Source organism: Leishmania mexicana, chromosome 14 (assembly GCF_000234665.1).
Source record: "Leishmania mexicana MHOM/GT/2001/U1103 complete genome, chromosome 14".
In the NCBI taxonomy this organism is placed as follows: domain Eukaryota; phylum Euglenozoa; class Kinetoplastea; order Trypanosomatida; family Trypanosomatidae; genus Leishmania; species Leishmania mexicana.
In genome coordinates, this window is record NC_018318.1 from 102,115 (window position 1) to 126,689 (window position 24,575).

At 62.4% G+C, this 24,575-nt stretch overlaps 4 protein-coding genes across 4 annotated transcripts; all 4 read left to right on the forward strand.

The window, feature by feature from the left end:
• Positions 1-766: 766 nt before the first annotated feature.
• On the forward strand, positions 767-2,803 carry LMXM_14_0350 (putative threonine synthase; the record flags this gene model as incomplete). Its single annotated transcript, XM_003873356.1, has 1 exon — positions 767-2,803. The coding sequence occupies one exon, from the start codon at positions 767-769 to the stop codon at positions 2,801-2,803; it is 2,037 nt and encodes a 678-aa protein (XP_003873405.1).
• Positions 2,804-4,720: 1,917 nt separating this feature from the next.
• Positions 4,721-7,825, forward strand: LMXM_14_0360 (conserved hypothetical protein; the record flags this gene model as incomplete). The annotated part of the gene is made up of 1 exon (XM_003873357.1): positions 4,721-7,825. The coding sequence occupies one exon, from the start codon at positions 4,721-4,723 to the stop codon at positions 7,823-7,825; it is 3,105 nt and encodes a 1,034-aa protein (XP_003873406.1).
• Positions 7,826-9,149: 1,324 nt separating this feature from the next.
• On the forward strand, positions 9,150-17,168 carry LMXM_14_0370 (conserved hypothetical protein; the record flags this gene model as incomplete). The annotated part of the gene is made up of 1 exon (XM_003873358.1): positions 9,150-17,168. The coding sequence occupies one exon, from the start codon at positions 9,150-9,152 to the stop codon at positions 17,166-17,168; it is 8,019 nt and encodes a 2,672-aa protein (XP_003873407.1).
• Positions 17,169-18,524: 1,356 nt separating this feature from the next.
• Positions 18,525-20,345, forward strand: LMXM_14_0380 (conserved hypothetical protein; the record flags this gene model as incomplete). Its single annotated transcript, XM_003873359.1, has 1 exon — positions 18,525-20,345. One exon carries the CDS (start codon positions 18,525-18,527, stop codon positions 20,343-20,345), a length of 1,821 nt encoding a protein of 606 aa, XP_003873408.1.
• Between the last annotated feature and the right edge of the window lie 4,230 nt (positions 20,346-24,575).

The following is a 24,575-nucleotide window of genomic DNA, read 5'->3' on the forward strand; positions in this document are numbered from 1 at the left end:
CCTTCAGTATAGATCCCTCATCTCCTCCTCCTCCTCCCCCCCCCCGTTGAGGGATGGCGATCGTTAGGGTGTGTGTGTGTGTGTCGCCTACAGTAGGCCGCTCGGACCTCCTCCAGTGAAGTGTACCGCGGCGAGCAGCAGCGGTAATGGCATGTTGGCCATCTCTACCCTTCCGCCTCCCCTCTCTCCGCTTGTCACCGCCACTACGTTGTCTGTATCTTGTGTAGGCATGAATAGGAGCGTGGGTGTGTGTATACGTGAGGTGAGAGGCGCCGCTATCGGCATACCGTCCCGCGCACGCGCACGACGATGCAGTATGCCTGGGCGCGTTCATATGCCTGCCGCCTTGATCCCAACACGCATCCCTCCCTATACATCTCCCCCTCTCCCTATGACCGTTCTGCCCCACCCTTTCCTCTACGCGAGCCTACCCATGCGCACACACGCACCAACTAGTAGTATCTCCCCGCCACCACCACCACCCGCCCTCGACTCCAAGGCGCGTGTGTGCAAGGCCCCCTGATTCTGCGTGCCCTATCGTTGTGTTTCACCATACATTGATTGCCTCCCGCACTCTGTTTGGGTGTCTCACACCACCGCTACTGCTGCTACCACCACCTCTTCCGCCCATCCGTCCCACCAGCACGCCTCCCTCTTCACCCTCACCGCTTCCTCACCTGTCCGCGGTTGCCTCCTCGGCACTCAGGCGCGAGTCGTTCGTTTCCTATTTTGTTCTTCTACCGCGTTGACGCACACTGCAGAAGCGATGCTCACTCTTGTCATCACTGGCCGCGCATCGAAGGAGCTGAAGGTGCAGGTGCGCACGGTGTTGGTCGATGACGCGCAACTTTTCAGCGCTACAGCGGCCTCAGAAGACGAGAGCGGCAGCGTGTTTGTGCTGCGCATCGACGCCGAAGACTCGGCGGTGATGGAGCCACTTTACCAGGGATACCACTACCGCTTTGTCTGGTCGGCACAGAGCTCGATGGCGGAGCTGGTGTCGGCTGTGCGCCACCTCCTCGACTCGATGGCATCTGCCCAAGCGCACAAGGACAAGCGCATCGGCGGCTCCTTCATCAGCACCCGCGGCGCCTCCGAGGCGTCGAACTTCCTGGACGTTGTCCGCGACGGCTTGGCGAGCGACGGCGGGCTGTACATTCTCAAGCAGATTCCCACGATGCCGGGCTCGCAGATATACTACTTCTGCAAGCAGCGCAACCTCCCCTACGTGGAGGCGGCGGCGATGATTCTGGAGCAGCTCGTGGACGCGAGCATCACCCCGTCAACGCTGTATCCCTTGATTCTCCAAGCGTACGACCCTAGTCGCTGGTCCGACAAGGACGACATCTGCCCTGTGACGCCGCTTCTGATGGGCGTGGAGACCACGCCGACCAGGGAAGGCGGAGCTGACGCAGTGGACGGTCACATCCCGTCCGCCTCCTTCAACGCACCGGAGCGGTGGGCGGCGAATATGTCGGTGGTGGAGCTCTTCCACGGCCCTACAGCCGCCTTCAAGGACTTCGCCCTCCAGCTCTTCCCGCGCTACTTTGGAACGGCGACTGTCACGCAGGCGAAGTACAAGTACGTCATCCTCGCCGCCACCTCCGGCGACACCGGCGTTGCGGCGATCAGCGGTTTCGTCAACGCGGGCGGGCACTCACAGGTCATGGTGCTGTACCCCATGCACGGTGTCTCGCCGGTGCAGCGGACGCAGATGCTCTCCTTCGACAACGGCACGCAGGTGCGGGCCTACGCGGTGGACTCGAACTTCGACTTCTGCCAGCGCACCGTGAAGGAGTTGTTCTCCAACGCCGCCCTGCGCGACGAACTCGCGGTGGCAGAGCCGACAGCCGTGCGCCTCTCGTCCGCCAACAGCATCAACTGGGGCCGCCTCATTCCGCAGGTAGTCTACTACTTCTGGGCGTACCGCCACCACGTTCAGCACCCGCCTGCGGGGTGGGCCTTCGGCGACCCGATCGACGTGGTCGTGCCGTGCGGCAACTTTGGCAACATCCTGAGCGGCTACATCGCCAAGATCATGGGGCTGCCCGTGCGAAAGTTGGTTGTCGCCTCAAACCAGAACGACGTGCTCTACGACTTCGTGAAGACCGGCACGTACGACATGCGCAACCGCGCTCTGGCGGTGACGTCGTCGCCGTCCATCGACATCTTGAAGGCCTCCAACGTAGAGCGTTTCCTGTACCTGCTGAGCAACGGAGACACGGATCTAGTGGAGCGGCTGATGCACGAGCTGGACACGGTCGGTGTCTTCACCTTACCAGACGGCGTGCGGGCAGAGATGCAGTCCGTCTTCACCGCTGGCCGCTGCAGCGAGGAGGACTGCGCGGCGACCATCAAACGCATCTTTGAACTATCTAGCGGCTCGCGGCTGCTCGACCCGCACACGGCCGTCGCCGTCTTCGTTGCTCAGCAGTTCCGCGAGGAGGAACTCCTGAACCGCGACCTCACCAACCCGACGTCTTCCAACACCGACACCGATATGCCGCCGCTGGTGATCGCGAGCACGGCGCACTGGGCAAAGTTCCCAGCGCCGGTGTTGCATTCGCTGCGCGGCGAGGGAGCCCAACTCGGTGAGCCGGCTCCGTCCGTCGCCGCCGCCATTCAGGAAGTACGCGCCCTCTACGCAGAGATCAAGAAAGCGGCCCTGAAGCAGCAGGTGCACCCGGCCCTGTCACACGCGCTGGATGTCGCGGAGGAGATGGCGAAGGAGGTGCGCGCTGTCGGCGCCGACGTGGCGGCGATCGAGGAGGAGCTGAGGGATTTCGCGAAGTGCTATAAATAACACGAACCCTGTTTTCTGCTCCTTGGCAGCGGCGGGGCAGAGGTCGGAGGAAGAGGGGGGAAGCAACCGCAGCAGCAGCAGCGGCGGTGGCGGCGGTGGCAGGGATGAACCTGCGCACGCCTACCTGCACACGTGCGTCTGTCGGGAGCGGAGGAGAGAACAGTGGCTTGCCTGGTCTCTGTGTGAATACTTGTGGCTCAGATGTGTCGCCACCACCGCTCATCCAACAGCTCGCTCCACCACATCGTTCTCACATCTGCCACGAACGCACGCCCATCACGGACGCGTGAGACGTGCGTTGGATTTTTTTTTCGTAGATTGATGATGCTGCTCGAGCGTGACAGTGCGCCTATCATCGCTTGAACTGCTCCGTTTCCGTGGCCAATATCATCCTCCTTCTTTCATTGCTCATCGAATGTCCCTCATGACCGGTAGACACGCACACACACACACACAGCGCGTGGCATCTCGGGACCCAGTGCCCCCACTCTCTCTCGATGTGTGGAAGCCAAGCAGCACCCCACCCTCTAGCCCTGCCCAATGCGGGAGCCCGCCTCTGGTCGTGACAGGGACGAGCGCCCACGCCGTAGGGAAAGGCCAGAGCGACGCGTCGCCGCTGACGTCGGCGGTCAGGTCCTGGACGGCGCTGCGTCGGTGCGACCCGCGGCCGTGAGCACGCTTGCGCGATGCGTATGACGGGTGCAGCGTGTCAGCGTGACCCGAACGTACCCCACACCCGGCCCTCGCACTGCCCTGCTGGTGCTGGGGAGCCCGAGCCACCCCGAGGAGGATGCCGCACGTGGCGACCTGGCTAACGGGTGGAGCCGCTGTGAGGCGACCTGCGGGGCTGGCGGTGGGTGGGGTATGAGGCAGGTGTGTGTGTGTGTGTGCTCAGGTGACGGGGTCTGCGCACAGCGGTAGCGGCGTGCCTGCCGCTGCTTCGGATCACGCGCCTGAGGTCTGTGCCAGGGCCCGGGCCAGGGGGAGGGTAGAGTGCTGTGTAACTCCTGCTCTGCGGGTAGAGAATGGTCACGTCGAGCAAGATTGGAAAGCCTTCTCTGACTTGTGTGCCTGTGGGTGTATCTGCACCGGCACGCGCGCGGGGATGGCTTGGAGCTCAGGCATGGGGCGGAGGGGAGGAGGACAAAGGCTGAGTAGGTGCTGACACGGTGCGCACTGGAAGTCCTCACACGGTCTTTCTTGCACAAGGGCAGGAAAACAAACGCAAGAAATGGGAAGCAGAGCAGCAGGGGCACATCGGCGGCTGGCTGCATGCGCACGCGCACGTCTCCCTCACTGACCACCACCGCCACCACCCCAACACACACACACACGTGAGAGCACGATAGCCGCTGCTAGGAGAGGAGTAGAAAATCGGTGAAACGCGTTCGGCAGTGTTTGGCGACGCGGCAGTTGACGGGGGGGGCGCAGCCTCAATGACGGCCACCGGCGCGGCGGCGGAAGGGGAGTGGCGGGAGGCTCTCGATGGCGGATGATGAAGAGGACAGGGGTGTGTCGCCACGTCTGCGTTCACTAGCGCAGCCCCCGCCTTCGACCTCTACCGCTGCCGGGGTTGAGATGCACCCTCTACCCTTTTCCTCGGTCTGGCTGGTCTACACTTCCTTTGTTGTCGCCATCGCGGCTTGCGGCTGCACGATATTGTGGTGGTGGTGGTGGTGCACACACTATCGTTGAGCACCACCCACACACCCGCAGACATAACCGCGAGCAGTGGGCGTACCACACAGCCCCTGCAACTCCCTCCCTTCCCACCCATCCTCTTTTCTTCCCCCGGCAGCGGTGGGCACACGCACATGCACGCACACGGACACACACACGCACACAGATATACACAGTAAGACTCATACCGAGAGAGGTGAGGGAGGGAGGGAGATACGGGCAGGTTTGAGGCCAGCAATGGAATGCCCACTGTCACGCCTGCCCTTTGCCAGCATTGTGGTGGAAGAGGAAAATGGTGACGACGTGGGCGTTGCGGAGGCGCACCAAGCCGTGCCAGGGCGTACCGGCGATGTTCTGACCTGCGAAGTGGACGCGATGCAGCAGTCGCCCCAGCAGCACCGTGTTCACTTCGCCGCCTTGCGTGCCTCGAAAGCAGGAGTCGTGCACGCGGTGCACGATACCACCCCAGCGTGGCACGAACGTGCGGCATCCCCAGCCAGCAACAGTAGCCAGGTGACACATGGACTTCGACTCGCACTCAGCGTTCCTGGCGCCGTGACTGCCGCGGGTTCAAGCACGCACAGCTCCTCCTCGGAGAGCAAGGGCACGGTGTCTTTCAGCCGCACTCTGCACCTGAGATCGACCGCAGGGCCACCACAAGCACCCACCGAGACACCAGTTCAGCCCTCACCACAACGAGTGCAGCCCAATACGTCCTCGTCACGGCAGAGAACGCTGACGGACGGCGCTGACGCAGAAGGGAGTGTAACGCGCACAGTATCCTCGTCCAAGACGACAGCCGCACCAAAACACCGTAGTGCTGCTCGTGAGTCGCGCAGAGGCGGAGGTCACACCGACGTGTCGGCCTCAAAGCGTACCCATGCACGGCCAGTGCAGCAGTCTGCAGCCTCTGCAGCGGAAACAGCACCGCGCTCCGCTGCATCCGTGCCACCATCGTCGCCGCTCGTGTCTGCCTCACCAGAAGAGAGGGCAGCAGAGGCACACCGGCTCGCGGTGCAGGCGGCCCGTCCGTCCAGCCTCTCCGTGTGCTTCGACTGGTGGATGTATCTGTGCTACTACGACACCCACGCACTCTTCACGTCGCAGGCAGCTGCCTTTGAGGCGCCGCTGCGTCCCGTCGCCGCCGCCACCGCTGGCGTGTTCTACGCGGCGCTCACCCGCTGCTTTGCTGCGTGGCGCCGTCAGCACTGGGACTCGCTGGTGGTACTGCGCGGCGTCGAGCCGGTCGACGCTGGTGCGCGTCGCCGTGGCACCGTTACTGCGAAGCGCGCAGTACGCGATCTGGCGCTGCTCGAGTACGCCAACGCGGTATGGTATGAGAGTCTGCGGGTGCAGCGGCTGATGGTGCAACTGCTGCTTTCTGGCAACAATGGAAGCTGGTCATTTGATGTGGGGTGCTTCGATGCCCTACTCACTGCACTCGGGGCCCCGCCATCGGTGGAGTCGCCCCTGTGCCCTGCACCTCCGGGGCCTGCCACCGTCATGCCCCCGTATCATGTGGCACCAGCCCCTCCCAGCGGGATGGCGGGCACCGCCGCCAACTCTCCCACGACTCTCGTTACAGTGACACGCAAGGACGCCGCGGCTGCGCCGCTGCCAACAGACGGCCTCTCCATCCGCGTCCCTACCGCGACTCGCATGCTCTCGCTTCTTCACGTGCTCGATGTGTTGTGGAGCACGCTGCCCACGTCCATCCCATTCCGCATGCCCGTGTCGGAGATGGAGGCACCTGGCTACTACCGCAGCACCCGTGATCCCGTGAGCCTCTGCCAGCTGTATGAGGAAGCTTTCTGTGGAATGACTGCACCGACGCACCGCGCGTGCGTGCGCCAGCGCGCCAACATTACCCGCCGGCTGCTAGAAGTGCAAGCGTGTCCACCTGGTCGCATCGGCAGCGGGAACGCTGTGGGAGAGGAGGTGCAGTCATTCTTTTTCAGCCACACGCACCTACGCGGACGGCTCACGACTCTCAAGACAAACTGCGATGACTACAACGGCGGCGGGAGCGAGCTGAGCCAGCAGGCGAGTGCGCTGCTCAGCGCAGGCGTCAAGGCGCTGCGGGACTCGCAGGCCGAAGAAGACAATCAGACAGCGTACCAGGTGCGAGAGGAAGCGCACGTGAGGGAGGCACCGCTCGCCGCATCAGACGAGCATACCGCACGGCAGCCGGACACTGCAGGTGCGCGCTTTCTGCAGGACTTGCCGAGTTTGTTCCCTCCTAGCGAGGCGGCAGTCGTGGTGCCTCCCAACCTGCGACACCCCCCTCCCATAGGCGAGCATACTGCCGACGTCAACAGCGCAAGCGGACATGGGGAAGGCAGCCGGCACAGTCGCGTACTGCACCTCCGCACAGCGAACCCAAACAATGCTGCTGCCAGCATCTCGCCCCCCACCCCCAACCACGAGCTGAAAGACTTCTGGGTGCAGTGCGATGACTGCAACGCGTGGCACAAGCTAGCGACGCGCCTCGACCCGGTCCCTGACACGTGGGCGTGCGGCTTTCTGGGACTTCGCTGCTCATCACGCAAGAAGCACCAGGCGGACAGACGCACTCTCAAGAAGGCCACCACGGAAGGTAAGAAGCGGACAAGGACGTCTGCGCGGCGACACCGTGGAGCCGGAGACGGTCCGAAAATCGACGGCACCGACGCAGCTCCAAACGCCGTCACGGCGGCACCACACAATCGCGGCGGGCAGGGCGACGACAGGGGTGCTGGTGGTGGTGACGACGACGTACCGCTCGTAGATATGTTCCCGGTGGCGGCGGGGGCTGCTACGGTCGATGCCACTGCAAAACCGCTAAAACGCCGGCGCTCAACGCCACGGCAGCCGCGCACCATTCGTCAGAAGCCGAAGAAAGCGCGTGTGGCGGTGCCCACGCCGTCGTCCTCATCATCGTCCTCGTCATCGTCGTCATCGTCGTCGTCGGGAAGCTCCTCGGGCAACGACTCAAGCAGTAGCAGCAAGAGTGATAGGAACGACTCTGGGCACGACTCCGACTCTGGCCTCAGTGACGGCGGCAAAGGCAAGGCAGCCCCAGCTCAGCGTATCTCGCCTGCACCCCGGCAAGCAAAGTCATCTACCGTCGCTACCCACAAACTTCCACAGAGCGCTGCCGTGACCGGCACCATCGGAACGTGCTCCGCCACTGCGGCGGCGGCTAAGGCCACTGGGACCGGCGCTTCTCATACGGCAGGCACGACGCTGCAGCAGCTGATGCAGGCAGTGGCAGAGCTGGAGGGGCGACCGCTACAGGATAAGCCGTTCGATCAGCTGGAGGATATCAAGAGACTGGACAAGCGACTCAGCGCCATGGACTGAGTGCACGCACTTCCACTGCTGCGCATGTGTACACGTGTTGCTCACCACCCCATCCCTCTTCCCCATTGTTTGCCTCGGCGGATGGCTGATCCCTTGCACGCTAGCGTCGTCCCCCCCCACGCAATGTCCAATACGTAGGCGTCAAACTACAAGAGGGAAGCAGTGCAGGCAGAAGCCACAGCAGTGATCGAAGTGCGGCGCTACTCGCGCTACTGCAGCCGCCCCCTCTGCACCCCCTGCAGCATTGGAGGGAAGGACGCGCGTCATCTAGTGCGGATCGGTCGCCCACCACATCATAAGTCAAACCTCCAAAAGCAGGTCAAAGAAGCGTGCGGACATCCATGGCACCGGTCCCTCCACCCCCCCCCTCTCATGCGATACCGTGCTGAGAGCGTGAGGAAGGTCTCATCTCTTCTCAAGGTCACTCGGTGCGCGGCACTTCGCTCTCCCTGACCCTCCTCCCCCCCAGCCCGTTCACCTCCGTGGGCACCGTGTCCTCCCGCCACCAAGCCCGCCCACCCCTGACCCTTCTCCTCGCTCCCTCGTCCCTTTTCTTCAGCCTCTGCTTGAGGGGTGCACCGGCTGTACTGTTTCGTTGCCATTCGCTGATCAGCAGCAGCAGCAGGACGATACTATCCACACCTCCCCACACACACACACACGCACACGCTTCGCTGTGTTGCGAGCGAATGTGTGCTCTGCTTGATCTCTCCCCTCTCGTTGCCAGACCCTGTCGTGTGCCTTCACTCGTCTCATATATATATATATATGTTGTGTGAGAAGGCACACGCCGAACGTCATCGTGTGCGCCTGCCTTTAGATACCCGCACACACACGCACGCGCCGACACTAGATACTGCTCACCTACAACGATATATGCACATATAGAGAGAGAGGCTCACTCGTTCTCACACAAATACCAACCAACGTGCGTCGTTGGGTGGATGGAGGGGAGGAGGGGAGCGTGCGTGTGTAGTGATCAGCAACAGAGAACGGCTCGCTGACACAGCTGCTTTGTTGTTGTTGTCATCCTTTTCTTTTTCCCTTCTCCTTGGTGAGTGCAACAGAGACGTTCGGACCGGCGCGCGCACGGGACTGGACGCTCTCTGGCTCACCTAGACGGTTCTCGTGTTGCCGAGGAAACAACTGTACCGTCAATAGCTTTGGCTGGATGCCGACCTCCAGGTTGCCATCATCATCACGATCGCCAGAAGCGCCGCCGCCCCACGCACTCATCCGCTGTGTGGCTGCGGTGCATCTGTCTACAACCAGCCAAGCACAGCGTACAAGAAGCAACCACCATACCTAGAGCAGCACCTCAGCCATGTATAATGGGCACCATCGAAAAATCGATGGGCATCTCGATCGTATTGAAGACTATCTGCGTCGCATGACGCGGCCGCCACGGACACGATACGACCCACCTTCATTGAATCAGGTACCCTACACCACTTTCCTCCTCGCGAGTAGCAACCATGAGGGCGATTCTTCTTATCGGATCGCCAACGAGCAGCCAGGGCTGCAGGCGAGCACAGTCTACGATATGCCTCCCCCCTATGCTGAACTGATGTCAACTGCAACGAGCACTTTGGCGGCTCCCCCAGCGATGCGGGACTCCACTGCAGTGAGAGCAGCCGCAGCACACCATGTTGATCCCGCCCCGGCCCTGTTCACGGGCATTCGACCGCCGACCTCATCGCTTACAAGGCTTCCACACGCACTGGCGGAGGCTGCGCCTCCTCACACTCCTGCTCCTCTCTTCTCAAGCACTAAACTTCCGCCCTCTTCGCAGCAAGAGACCACACGGATGCACCGCCGTGGCTGCAGTGACGATAGCAGCAGCACCAGTTCCAGCGAGACGGTGCACGATAAAGGTACGACGCCGGTGTCCAATTCCACGGCTGCATCAAGTCCTCTTATACCAGCGGTGCGGCCCCCACCGCCGCTGCTATCGTCGCTTCAAGGCGTTTCTGCAGCCCGTGCACAGTCGGCTGTGGTGTCCGCACGGCACCGGATCTATGGCTCGCGCAGCCCCTCGCCCTGTGCGTCCTACCAGGCCAACAGCCAAGGTCGCAGCATGAGGGGCATCTTGGAGGATCTCGAGGAGCACCTGCGAGCTTCGCCTCTGCTATCGCGATCGCCACGGCAAACGGATCCCCACCGCCACCCCGGCAGCAGCCGGCACCGTCACGAGCGCCGCGGTGCTCACCCAACGTCGCTACCGCAGTCGGGAATCACTGAGCTGCCTCACCACAGAGAGGATGATTCGGCAGCCCACGAGAGAGCTGCGCGCATCATGAGGGATCTCGCCACGGCGACATCACCCACGGCAGATGATCATCTCTCATCGCTGCTCTCTTCGTTGGGTGGCAGCCCAAATTCCTGTGAAACACCGTTTCGCCGTCGCCTCCGTCACCTCGACTATCTTTTTGGTGACGGAGCAGCTCACGATGATCCCACCTCCACACCGCCGTCTTGCTACCGTCACGATTCCATCTCTGGCTTGGCAGGCACACACGGTAGCAGCGAGCAGCGAGCCACTCGATACCAAAACCCGCCCGCTGCTGCAGAATCTTTAACGAGGAGACGACTGCTGCTGGTGGACAGCTGCACTATGACAGGCACATCGGCGGTGCCGTCGATAACACAGCCAGCGAACATGCGCTCAGTGCTCTACCCCAACGTGCCCGACGAAAAACCTCACCTCCGTCAAACGTACCTCGCGCGCCTCGAGACAGCCTCCGGTGCCGATGTTGCGACACCGCTGCGCCTCGAAGCAGCCTCCGGTGCCGATGTTGCGACACCGCTGCGCCTCGAAGCAGCCTCCGGTGCCGATGTGCCGACTCCCTCACGCCTCGAAGCAGCCTCCGGTGCCGATGTTGCGACGCCGCTGCGCCTCGAAGCAGCCTCCGGCGCCGATGTTGCGACGCCGCTGCGCCTCGAAGCAGCCTCCGGTGCCGATGTTGCGACGCCGCTGCGCCTCGAAGCAGCCTCCGGTGCCGATGTTGCGACGCCGCTGCGCCTCGAAGCAGCCTCCGGTGCCGATGTTGCGACACCGCTGCGCCTCGAAGCAGCCTCCGGTGCCGATGTGCCGACTCCCTCACGCCTCGAAGCAGCCGCTGGCGCCGACGTGTCCACACCAGTCCGCAGGGAGGCCGAGGACAGCGCGGCTGCTGAGAATCTCAGTTTTTCAGATAAAGTGTCCGTGGATGCTTCGAGACTGAGCAGAGGTTTAGGTGTGAAGTACGGGAGTGAAAGTCTTCTGGGTGCTGAGCGGCATCGCGGTGCCGACGGAGCGAATGCAGCGGTGCGCCAAGACGCTGAAGGAGACGTGCTGGCCACACTGAACACCTTCCATTCGACGGATGTGCACGACAGCCCCACCCCTTCATCACGGCAACAGCAGGAGCAGGTCTCGGTTGAATCGACCAGCACGGAGTTGACCGCATTGACTGTCACCAGCATCGGGGGAGGCCTTTGGGTGCCTAGTCTCAGTGGCAGAGGCTACGTGAACAACGAAGAGGACGTGAACGGCGGCCGGTGTGTAGCGACGCATCTCTGGGCACGGCGGCAAAGCGCGCAGGCTGCGCAGCAGCTGCGTGCCCTGCAGAAGCGCGAGCGTCAGCACCGGCAGAGCGTGGTAAAGCGGGAAGTCGAGGGTCGTTACACGATTCGGCTCCGCGAGGCCAGCGATGCGGCTGATGTTGGTGTGGAATGGCGGCGAGGCGCGGACGAAGACACTGTTACAGCCACGAGCTTCACACTCTCCAGTTCTCCATCTCGGCTCATCGGACAGCTGCCGCATCGCGTAAAGAACGGCGGTCGCGGAGAAACGGGCGGAAGTCGAGGGAACGATCGCTTAGCGGATGACAGCGCCGAAGGCGAGGTAAGTCGATGTGAAAGCCGCAGCAGCAGAAGCGGTCGCAGGCTGTCAAGCTCGAAGACCAGCATGTCTGTCATTGACGACGCAGAGCAGCAGCGTGCTTCCAAGCGGGGGTGGTGTCCCGCCGTTTGCGAGGCTCAAGCACTGATGCCATCTCTTGAAGTGGCAGAGGGAGCTGCAGCTGAGGACACCGCAACGGCGGAGACGCACAACCCTCCGGCTGCATCGCTTACCGGAACATCAGGGACGGCTGTGCACGAAGTTGGCAAAGCGGGAGGGACCCCCGCACCGGAAGGCGCGATCGCTCGGGCAGGTGACGAGCGCGCACAGCAGCAGGAATCTGTCTACGGGGCGGCAACCGACTTGGGCGCAAAGCCCACGGCTGTGGGAAAGGAAGACGCGTCGCCGCCTTCTCCCCATAAGCCGCCCCCCTCTCACCTGGAGGGTGCACTCAGCTGTAGCGTCGAGGCTATCGCGGATACCCCAGTCGACAAGACGATGCACGAGGCAGCAGCCGCACCTCAGGGAGAAGATGACGGGGTGTCTAACGCCCACATCGCCGACGCATCATTGCCGCGCCCCCCACCGCTGGAGGGGCAGTTCTCGCCCCCCTCCGACCTGTGGACTCTCGACAAGGGGGAGAGCGAGAGCGACGGTGGCGGAGAGGAGACGGAGGCAATGACGACGTCGGAGGGCCATAAAGGAAGTGGTGGGAGCGATGAGTATGAAGGCAGCAAGCATCCGAGTGGTGGCAGCAGCCCCGCTGGAAGCTCCATCCTGCCAGGACCAGGTCCGTTTCCTGCAAAGGCGGCTGCCACCGCGGTGGACAACGACACCCAGCCCCCATCGCCCTCCAGAGGCGATAAGAGGCTCAGCAGCGGCATCAGTAGCGCGAGCTCCTCCTGCTCTGAGTTCATCGTAAAGCACATTGCGGCTCAGCCGCATCTGTCTCCATCTGCAAGCGCAGATACCAGCAGCGCCGGCACGGAGGGGGCAACAGTTGACGTGGAGCACGCCGATGCCTCTGCAGCGACGGCCTTCAAGTGGGTGCGTGCCTCCTCAGCGGCGGCCGCAGACGACGTTGCCGAATACCACCCAGTAGCAGGGGTGGGGATGGAGCACGCACAGGTGAGAGTCGACGCGGCTGGGCAGGCCAATCTTGAGGAGAGGGGAGGAAGTGATAGCGGCGCTGGAAGCAGCCGTAACGCTGCGGGCAACGAAGACGGCGGCGGCAGTGGACGTTCACACTCTGCTCCCGCCGCGGTGTTTGTGGACGTGCCAGCGTTGCGCGGAAAAGATGCCGCCGTGGATGAACGCGCAAAGAAGGACGACGATGAGCCGCGTCCGTCACACCTGACGCCGCAGCCGACGGAGCCGTCGCTTCCGCCTTATGCGACTGCTCGCGTGAGTACAGATGTGCCAGTGCCGGCGCGTGGGACCGCAACAGCAATGATCACCAGCCCCACCGCTACCACCACGACGACGCCGTTGAGCAACGACCATGGCGCACAGCACAGCACCGCAGTCCGCTCCCCTGCGCCGGCATCCATCACGGCACATCGTCACCCTGATGAGGAGGAGCCACGATCGCGTCGGAACGCGCGCACCACGTCCTCGTCGGTTACCTCATCAGGGTCCTTCTTTTACTCGCTGCCTGGCCAAGGTACCGTCCGTGCTGCGAGCAGCAACGAGAGTCCAGAGCAACACCCGCAGCACCAGGCCAACGCCACTGGTGAAATAACCTCACCTGCTTACCGGCGAACCCAGGCTGCGCCGGCACCGCACGCGTGGCACCAGCGTTCATGGGAGCAGCCTCGTACCGATGAGGATGCGGGGCCCATGGCAACCGACGAATCCTTTCTCAGAGAGGCGTGGCACGGTGGCTGCTCGCCTGACGTAGGTGGCGAAATTCGCCCTGATGACGACGGCCAGAGGGCCTCAACGAGGGGCTCCGTCCGTGGTTGCTCTAGCGACAGCAGGGACTCGGCTGAGGATGCGGCACGCCACTCCCCGACGGTGCCAGCGGCCCCGAAGCAGCCCGCAATCTCGTGGACAATCCCGCTAGACTGGGCGGACAGCCTGGATGAGATGGATGGTCGATACCCCTCAGCAGCGCATGCAGCCCCTGACGCCTCCATCGTCTCTTCCGTCTCATCCTCCGCTTCGGCGCACAGCGACACGTGTGCCTCAGCGAGAACATCGCATCGCCACCAGAAGACCCGCCGCAGGGCTCCGCACCGCCGCCTGCCGCCCCACCTACGTCCTGATCGTCCGTGGGCTCACCTTCTGACCCGTGGTCTCCGGGAAGTTTTCTTTTCAGCCAGCAGCAGCAGCAGCAACGATGGCAGAGGAGAGGCTCGTGCGCAGGCAGCCAAGCACGCAATGGGACCTGGCGAAGCAGCGCGTGCGGATGCCGGGGCTCAGGCCACCTCCTTCACGACCGTGCTGTCGGCGGTGCCACGAAGGTCTGGGCCTTGGTATGCTACACCGGCGCGACGCACCAAGAAGGAACACCGTGCTGCGCCTGAGGGCCTCGCTAAGGCCGCACCGTGGCAGACTCGTCGATCAGCCTGCAGTGTTCCAGCAGCACACAACGCAGAAAAGGCGCGTGGATTTGAAGAACGGGCAAGGCCTGGAGCCGGCACTCTGAGCGAGGATGTGGTGCAGGAGTCTGCATCATCGTACGCGACAACGACGAGGTCGCAGGTGCCGACTACCACCACGTATGCCACGCCAGGGAGGCGCGGCCCTGCCGGCTTCGCTGTATCACCATCTTCAGTGCGCACTCGTACGCTGCCACCCCCGCCCTGCAGCGCTGCTTCTGCTGCGACTGTGACTGGCTTGCAGACCCGTACATCCTCGGCACCGACGTTCTCGGCTGCAGAGACAGCACGCAACACCGCTGAAAGGCTGCTGCAGCTACGTCGACAACGGCAGCCACCAGGACCCACTTACGTGCAACTGTATGAGCGGGGGCGCTCCTTGCGTCGCAGGGCGTCCGAGAATGAGTGGCGCCCCAGTCCGGCGACAAGAGCCATCACCGCAGGTGGCATGCGGGGATGTCAGGCCGCTCTTACTCCCACTCGCGAGGGTACCTGCGGCAGAGGTGCGGCGTCCACGCGCAGCGCGGTGGTGTGGCGGCTAACGGGAGCCCCGCGACCGCGCGTGACTGAGGAGGGACGTGCAGTTCGGCAGCAGGAGCAGTGGGAACTCCCCCTTATATCGGCGCCTCATGAAGCAGTTGCTGCTCGTCGGTTGTCGCCTGCCGACGTCCGCGACGGGATGACGAGCAATGCTTCATCAAGCACACCAGCAGGTGCGGCACCTCAGGCCGAGTATGCAGTCGAAAGCGTGCGTACCAGTACTGTCCTACGAGCACAGTCGCCGCTACCCCTGTCTGGAACACCGTCATCGTCGTCGCCCTTCTCGCTGCCGCCTCCACCGCCCACAATAACCACCGCTCCCCGTCATGCCACACCGAGACCCCTGTCAAGGAAGGATGCGGCAGAGGAAGGCACCGGGGACGGCGACGAAGCCTGCAAGCCGTTGAAAGCGCGTGACGGGGCGGCCTCGACAGCGGCGGCAGCGACAGGGGAAGAAGATGCCACTCAGGGTCGAGACAAGACGGACCAGGGCGAAGAGAACGATGGGGGGGGCTTGTTGGGGGCCAGATCGGATCCCGATAGTCACAGCGCTCTGCGCGTCTCGGCCCCTACTTCACCACCCCCGCCTGGTGACGAACCCGCGCACGGTCCTCGGCCGCAGCCGCTGTTACCATCATCGCTCGCGCTGGAACCTCTTCAAGCAGTCCTTTGCGAAGAGGGTGAAGCACATGCAGCGGGGCTCGCAGAGCCACACGCTGACAGCGATGATGCAGCACAGCTCCTCTCTCCACAAGGCCCTGCTGAGCCATCCAGGGGAGACCGAGCAGCAACAGGAGGAACAGAACGTGGACACGGACTCGCCGTAGCGGCTGTGGGCACTGCAAAGATGGGCCACGCCGTTGCCAGTGGTCTTGGTGCGCGCACACCTGAGACAGCGGCGAACCCCTACAGAAGCATCGATGCAGCTGGTCAGGGCCAGGGTGTTGGGGTGCACACCAGCTGTGCGGGGACGTCTGTGGTTCAGGAGAGTCTCTTGAGTCCCGAGACGGATGCAGCGTTGCTCTCCAACCTTCCCGCGCCACCCGTGGCGAGTGAAGTGCACGCTGGGCATTGCACACCCCCAGCCTCGTCTCAGCTTTCGCCGGCGCCAGGACCTGCTACAAGCGCCGATATACGCTGCCAGCCAGGGGTACCGAGCACCCATCAACTGCCGCACTTGTACGTTGCTGATGAAAGCCCTGCCCCTCTACCACAGCCGCCACAGCTTACTCCTCAGCCATCACCGAGAGCCGCAGTTGCAGCCAATGCGGCGGATGGCAACAATCGCGTCATACCCCCACCACCGGAGCAGCAGCAGCGACGTGAGGTGCTGGAGCACCGCATCGCACAGCTCGAAATGACGCTTAAGCTGCAGCAACAGCAGCGGCAACGGACCGTGCAACGTCGCCCCCGCGACCACGACCACAACGCGGAAGTTCCGACAGACTACTTGGAGGCTGCAACGGATGGCGACGAGGATTTCTTGCGGAACGCCTGTGGAAAAGACGTAGAGCTGCCAAGGCGTACTATGCAATCTTCCCAGCCACAAGGGCGGGGTCCCAGTACCGATAGCGTTGGAGGCTGCGGCGCTGTTGCTGTCAGTGGGAAGGGAAGAGGAGCGTCAAGGCAAGCCCAGAGGAGTATGCTATCGGCGCCGCAGACACAGGATCACCATCTGCCCGCGCCAGCGTCCGCCATCCACTGGGCGTCTCGACCTGGATACAGCGCTAGCTATACCACAGTGACGCCTACCGCGTCTTTAGCGCCATCGGCGGGCCGCATCACCACCAGCGGCGGCGCCGGGGGCACTGGGGCTGTTCGCAGACGTGGTCTACGCGGCGCAGCTTCTCCTACTGCTCTGCACATGGACCACGGCAACGGGAGCGACTTGGCGGTTCCCTTACCCTCCCCGGAAGCTGTTTCTGCAAGCGCGGCACCTGGCGCCAGCATCACGTCGTGCACGCGGCCTGCATATTGTCGGTACGGCTCGGTGGCTACGTCCGCGGTTGCGACGCCGGGAGATCCGAGGTACAGTCACGCTACTACGTCTTTCCTAATAAGCGCGGACTGGCGCTATCAACGCATGTACGTAGATAGCATGTACTTCCCGGAATCAACCGCCGACAGTGCATCGCGGGGTGCCGAAACGGGACACGAAGCTCACAAAGAGGAGAGCAGGTGCTTGGAAGCCACCAGTGGCGCGCCAGAAGGTCCGTCAAGCAGCGAAGGTGGACGGGCAACACCGGCCACAACTGCGCGGCACGCCTCTGCGAACAACCGCATTGCCGGTGTCTTTGTATGTCGCCCTCTTCGCTGAAGCAGCGAGGAACTAAGAAACAAAAGTCGTGCCGCTATGAGCGTCTGCTCATCCCGCCGTCTGCCCACGCGCATGGCGAAGAGGCGAAGGGCGCCGGTTTCGTTGCCGTGTGTCCGTCCTTGTTGTCCGTGGGCCGTGAGGCATTGTAGTCATTCCTCCTCATCCATCAACGATCACTACCGCCACGGCTAATGCTACCATCTTCCGCCGTTAGTGAGTGGCGCACCCGATCTTCCGTCAAGCAAAAACCGATGGAACCTTATCGAGCTTCGTATGTGAAGCTCTCGTGGACATACGCGAGAGAGAGGGAGAGTGGGGGAGAGGGAGGCGGTGGCGCAAGGCGCAGCTCTGGTGCGACGGGGGGAGGGTGAAGGTCACTCTGATCCTACTCCCCTTCGCATCTAACTTGCGAGTGTCCACCTGCTTATACCCTCCCCCCTCTCTCCCCCTTTCCTCTCCGCTGCGTACGAATTGGTGAACACCTCTCGTGGGCGGCGACGGGCGACGTGTGCGCTGGAGCAACCATCATCGTCACCACTACTCGCGCTCCACTTCGTGGACAACACAGCGCCGGCTCTGTCCGCAGCGCATGACGCACACACGTCCCACGTCTGCGCGGGTCTCTCTCTCCCTCCCTGCGTATCTTCACATATCTGCTCCATTGGATTCACACACACACACACACAACCCCCCCCTCTCTCCCTCCGTGCACGCGCGCCGGCCCCAACCTCCCTCTCCCTCGTCCATAACGACGAGCACACACACAACGCTTTACGGCTTCGCGGGTGCCTCTTCTGCGGGTCCTCTGCTCTCTCTCTCTGCTCACCTGCACAGCTGGTGTACACGCACAAGAAGACTCCGTTGTCAGCTCCCCTTTATCCACATACACGTCTACACATATATATATATACCCACACACCATCTTTTTTGTTTGTTTCACAAACCAAAACGCACGTGCACGCCCTCCCTCCCTCCCCTCCCTTCCCGATTCCCTCGCACACGCAGGCTTTCGTGCTCCGCCACGTTTTGGGGGGAGTGCGCGCACGTCAACCGCCAACGGAAGTCTCCGCCGCGTTGTTTTATTTGTAGTGATTTTGTGGGTTGCCGCTTAGGGCCTTTTTGGCGTGGACTCTGTGCATCCGACTCCCCGCCCTCTTGCGTCCAATCTGCAGAAAAAGTGCGGCCTGCAACACCTGCCGACACGCAGACACACCACCCCTCCGAGAAACTTCGAGAGGGCGAAGAGCGAGCTGCGCTTGTCTTTTGTGTGTGTGTGTGTGTGTGCCTGGTCGACTTGCTTCTCCTCTCTTCACTTTCACGTGCGTGCGAGCAAGGGAACGCGTGCTGTGCGCCACCATGTCTCACTCAACTTCATGTGGGGCAGGCGAGAAGGCGCCGCTGGTGCGTGGTAACCTATCTGAGACTCATGGGGACCCCTACGTAGATGAGCTGGGACCTGGCGCCCCCGTGTATACTACCTCGCCTATCCGAGACGATCGCACGAGTCGAACGTCTGGCACCATCTCTACCGTCAACTGTGATGTCACCGATGACGTCGGCGGGGACGTGGAGACGGCAAAGCTGAGAAATTGCCATAATGAGAAGCAACAGCAGACGCGCCACACCTTCCTCACGCCCGGTGGGCAACCCTCCAGCAATGAGCTATGGCGCTTCCGCGCGCGCGGCTGCCAAGACTGTTGGGCAGCGCTGTTCTTCACGGCACTCATCGCGGTCGTACTGCTCTGGGGTGTGGAACAGGTGTGGCAGCTGCAGCTGACGGACCGCGACCTCGCCATTATCGCTGGTATCGCCGGGGGAAAGGGCTACGCAGGCACACTCGCCGGCGCCCCTGCGGCGGGCGGCTCTGTCCACGGTAAAGTGCTGCACGGCGTGGCTGCGCTGCGTGCGGGTGTGGCAGCTCTTTGGGCCGGGATGGAGGGTTTTGCGCCTCCAGCGAAAGCGCACAACAACGACCCCCCCTCGCCTTCCTCCTACGCTGGGATGATGGGGACTGTCATGCGAGTACTGATATGGTGTGCAACAGCGGCAACCACCACCATCCTGGTCGCGTACAGCGGACTTCTTCTCATCGCCGTCTACCCCCACCAACTTATATTCATCCAGTCCGCCGTCGCATCAATGATCTCTGCTGCCTCCGCCGGCGTGGCCCTTGCCCAAGGCGCGGGACTGACAGCAATGCTCTTCGGCTTTCTGGCGTTCACGCCGCTTCTATGGATCTACCTCATTCAGGACCGGATTCCCTTTACCACCACGATGCTATGCGCCACTGTGTCGGTCCTGCGACGTCATCGCAGCCTCTTCGTCATCTCCCTCGGCTCCGCCATCGCAAGCTGGTGCTTCGTCATGGCGGCGGTGGCGTGCGTGCTGCCGAGCGTGCTGTGCCTTCTCGCCGGCAAGGCGTCCAGCGCGGATATCGCCTACCCCATCATCCTCGTCTTCTGTGTCTTCTGGGTGCAGGAGGCGCTAAGCGCACTCGTGCATGTGACCGTGTGTGGCGTGGTAGCCACGTGGTACTTCGCCGGTGAGGGGAACATGCCATCCTGCCCCGTGCAGACCTCGTTTCAGCGCGCCACCACGACGAGCTTCGGCTCGGTCTGCCTGGGCTCCCTCGTCAACTCCATCGCGTCCTTTGCTCGCTTCCTCGTTGATACGGTGCGCAGCAGCAGCGACGGCGACAACTTCTGGATGTGCATCATGAGCTGCCTGGTGGGCTGCATCGAGGACTTGGTGCAGTACTTCAACCAGTATGCCTTTGTTCACGTGGCCGTGTACGGGTGCGGCTACGTCGACGCCGCCAAGGAGACCTGGATGCTTGTGAAGCAGTGCGCCTTCTCCGCGATATTCAACGATTTGTTGACGGGGCAGGTGATCGGCATCCTCACCTTCATGAGCGCGCTGCTGGTGGCCCTCCTGACGGCGGTCGTGACGTGGAATGCGGTGGCGGTGGCGCTGATGTTTTTCATGTCACTTATCGTGAGCAGCATCTTCTACAACCCGGTAAGCTCGTGCGTAGCAACGATCTTTGTGTGCTTCGCGGAGGTTCCGGTGGGACTGCAGCTCTCGTTCCCGGAGCTGTACGCCGCCCTTGTAGACGCCGATGCCGCCTATACGCAGCGCCGTGGAGAAGCCAGCGTGTACGGCACCGCTCTTGTATAAGTCTCCGTGGACCCACGTACACGTGGCCTTCAAGAGGCGAGGGGCGGCATGGGGCTTGGAAGAGAGAGCGATCGAGGCGGTCGTGCCGCTGTCAGAACCCAAGGCGAAATTCATATATATATATATACATCACAAAAGGAAATATATAGAAGAGGCCCCTGCACACCAAAAGCCGGGGGGGGGCTGAAGCAAGGCGAGCAAGAAAGGCGTGGTCGTTGGTTTGTTCGGATCTGTGGCGTGTCTGCCGTGCCTCCCCCCTCCCCCTCCTCCGTCGTCGTCTTGGTTCGCTGGTTCGTTCCTTTTGCGGTGTAACCTTCTTTTCCGTTCTCTCTGAAAGGTACTCCGCACCACACCACACCACACCTCTCTCTCTCGCGCGCGCGCGCGCACTGCATCCGTTTTGCTTTTTTCTTTGGTGGTTTGCGAGTCCGTGGCGTTCTCTTTTGGGTGTTGAGTCGGGGTGTGGCGTGTGAGCCTTTCCACCTTCAGCGCATGTCGTTTCTCCCGCCCCCCCTCCCCCTTATGTTCCATTTGTGTGGATACAGATGGGCTTGCATGAGCGTCGTTGTCGTCATTGTCGTCCGTGTTGCCTACGCACCTCTCCTCACCATGCGTGCCCACCGTAGCACGACCATGACCGTCTGAAGACAAAGAGTGCGTGGAAGAGACCCCTATGGTGCTCCCCATCACCACTCGCTCTTCCCCCTTCACATCTCTTACGTTTGTAGGCGTATTGGGGGGCTCGATTCCCTTGGTGGATCTGCGCTACGCGATCGCTTTCCTGTGTTGTCCTGCTCCGTGGGTGTCGCTGCATCTCTGGGCACGCGTGCTGCTGCGTGCCTTCGTCTGTGGCTTCTCCATCGCCGGATGACACAGAGGGAAAGCCATGAGCCACTTCCCACCCCCTCCCCTTAAGAAGAAAAGCCGCGCAACGTCCTTTGCTGATGCCGTTCTTTGTTTCTCCCCTCTCTGCCTTGCTTGTTTCCACCACACACACACACACACACACACACACACACAGAGAGCCCCACCATCCCCACCCCTTTCTTTGGGGGTGGTGGTGCTCTCTCTGTGTGTGTGTGTCTGCAGGGGGCTGCGTGTCTGCCCGTCCGTGTGCTCGCTCTTTCCTCTGTTGTTGCTGTTTGACCTCTGTATCATTCTCTTGCTTTTCTATTGATGGCACCTCACGAGCAGGTCCATGAGCCACTTCAATGCACGTGTGCCTACGCGCCTGCATCCGCGTGCATGTAGGCAGGCACACGTATTCGTTGAGGACAACGGTGTCTCCGCAATGCGTGTGCGTGTGTCTGTGTGCAGTCGTGCTGTGTGTTGGGCCGGAGGCACTGTCAGCTTGCGGACACTTTGTCCAGAGGCAATAATCCAATGAAGCACAGGAGGTGGCGAGTGCGCGTGTGCACGCATCGCTCTTTGCCGCGCGCAAGCACGCCAGGCCCGCCTCATTCACCTTTCGAAAGCGGAGCAAGGGAGGTAGCATGTCCGTCCCGACTGTGGAAGGGGGGGAGGGGGCAAGGCGGGGGAAGAGAAGGTCGTCGCCGACGTCGGTTCTCCCCTGCACTCTTCCCTTCAAGGTGTTTCTCCTTCACACCAGGCCCCGCCGCGTCACCCGTGAGAGAGGCTCACCCCCTTCCCTTCGCTTTCGTGCGCTTCATCAACGGAGCGCATGGGCACACACGTTGAACTGCATGCATCCTTGCTAGTCTACTCTTACCGCACGAGTGTGTGCACGTGCTCTTTCCACTACGACTCGTGCCGCTGCGACCTCCCACTTCCCCTCACCCCTTTCCCGCACATTGTTTTGCGTTTTGCATACACGCCCAAAAGCACATACCCACTCACTCACCAGCGTACCCCAGTGATGCGGCAGAAGCCGCCACCGTGGCGAAAACGCGGGAAGGGGGAGGGGGAGGGATGAGGCAAGAGTGATGAAACCGTCTGTCACTCCCTTGAGCACCACCGCCTCCTCGTCTCCCCCCTCTGCCGTCTCCCTTCTCGTACGGTGAATTATGCCATGTCTGCGTCATTTTGAGCCTCCTCATCAACATCCTCATCGCTGCGTGCGAGTCCACCTCACCTCGGCGACGCCCCAGACACTGTCCCACCACACTCCTCCGTGCGCAAGAGGCTGACAAAACACAAACAAGCAGCGCACGCTTGTATCGCAAGAGAGGTGTGCGGCGCGCATTACCCTCGTCCCATCTCTCTCGCCACGCTCTACCCAACGCATGCACGCACGCATGGACATGGACACAGCAGGACAAAGTCTTTTGTGACTTGTGCTGCGAAGCTGTTTATCTGTGTCTGTGCGTGTGTGTGCGTATGTGTGTTGTCTGTCCATGACGGTACCCCCGTCCCGCCCCAAAGCGTGGCTTTCGGATCTCTTTCTGCCATCCATCCCGCTTTTTTTCTTCCCTGCCCTCCCCTGCCATGCCGTTGATCGTACTGCCCCAGTTTCTACATCCGCAGCCGCTGCGGAGGAATCCTCGTGATGCCGTGGCACTATGCGCTTGGGCCTCTGTCTACATGGCTGGAAGAGAGACGCAGGGAGTTCCAGACGTGGTCGTTAACTACGTGTTCGTCACTTGTAGAAGGTATCACATCAGCGTCACGGCATCTCCCTCACCCGGCACACACACACAAATGTTTTTCCTCGTGTCGTCTCCCCCCTGTCTCTCTGAGTCTGGTCTCCTGAGCGGCGCTGGTCCTCGTCCCTCTGCCGCGCGGTGGGCACTTTCCTTGCTTCGATTCCCTTCGTGTGCTGCTGCTGTCGCTGCTCACATGCACGTCTGCTCCATCCAAACACCGACATTCCGCCACGGCCTCTCATGTGCATCACCTGGCTCCCTCCTTGGGTGTGTCACCGTGTCTGGGAAAGGGAGAAGACGAGGGAGCGAGCAGGGCAGACGGGCACCGTCCCACCATCGCCACCACGCCGGTATGCGCCCTCTCCGTCACCCGTGCCTCGTCTCTGCCACATACACCCGCGCCTCGCCTTTCTTTTCCTTTTTGTTTGCTCGTTGCCCGCCATTTCCGCGACGTACATACACCCACATCATAACACCCTCACCATGGGGGGAGGGGGCCACGACGCACATAACCACACGCACAGTGCGTGGCATCTCGGGACCCAGTGCCCCCACTCTCTCTCGATGTGTGGGGGCCAAGCAGCACCCCACCCTCTAGCCCTGCCCAATGCGGGAGCCCGCCTCTGGTCGTGACAGGGACGAGCGCCCACGCCGTAGGGAAAGGCCAGAGCGACGCGTCGCCGCTGACGTCGGCGGTCAGGTCCTGGACGGCGCTGCGTCGGTGCGACCCGCGGCCGTGAGCACGCTTGCGCGATGCGTATGACGGGTGCAGCGTGTCAGCGTGACCCGAACGTACCCCACACCCGGCCCTCGCACTGCCCTGCTGGTGCTGGGGAGCCCGAGCCACCCCGAGGAGGATGCCGCACGTGGCGACCTGGCTAACGGGTGGAGCCGCTGTGAGGCGACCTGCGGGGCTGGCGGTGGGTGGGGTATGAGGCAGGTGTGTGTGTGTGTGTGCTCAGGTGACGGGGTCTGCGCACAGCGGTAGCGGCGTGCCTGCCGCTGCTTCGGATCACGCGCCTGAGGTCTGTGCCAGGGCCCGGGCCAGGGGGAGGGTAGAGTGCTGTGTAACTCGCGCTCTACGTCAAAAAATGGTCGCGTTGAATGAAATCTAAAACGAGGTGTGAACACCGGTGCCCCACACCCGTGAGAGGAGGGGACCGCGCGTGTGTGCATGTGCTGCTGTGCGCCTCTGCGTGCCGGTGCATTGCGCTTGTGGGCAGCCATCCACGTTCCCCACACCGCCATCTGATGGTCTGTCTCGCGTCGTCCCTCCACCTACGTCGCTCCCTTCCGCCACCCACCGCCTCCTACGCATCTCCATGCACTATGGCGAACGCACACACGCAGACACGCCTACCTTAGCATACCTGTCCCCCACTCTCTAGCACCTTCCCTTCATTAGCCTCCCACCCCTACCCACCGCTCAGGTCTCTCAGCATTGTCACCGCCAAGCGTCCCCCATCCCTTTTCCCCATTGCCCCATATCCCNCCTCCCCTCCCCACGGCTCCCTGTCGTACTGCTCGCCGACACATACGTAAGCATACAATAATACACCTCCGCGCCATCCTTCGCACACGCCACCAGTGCCCACGCGCAGCATACACGGTACGCACCTGCGGAGCG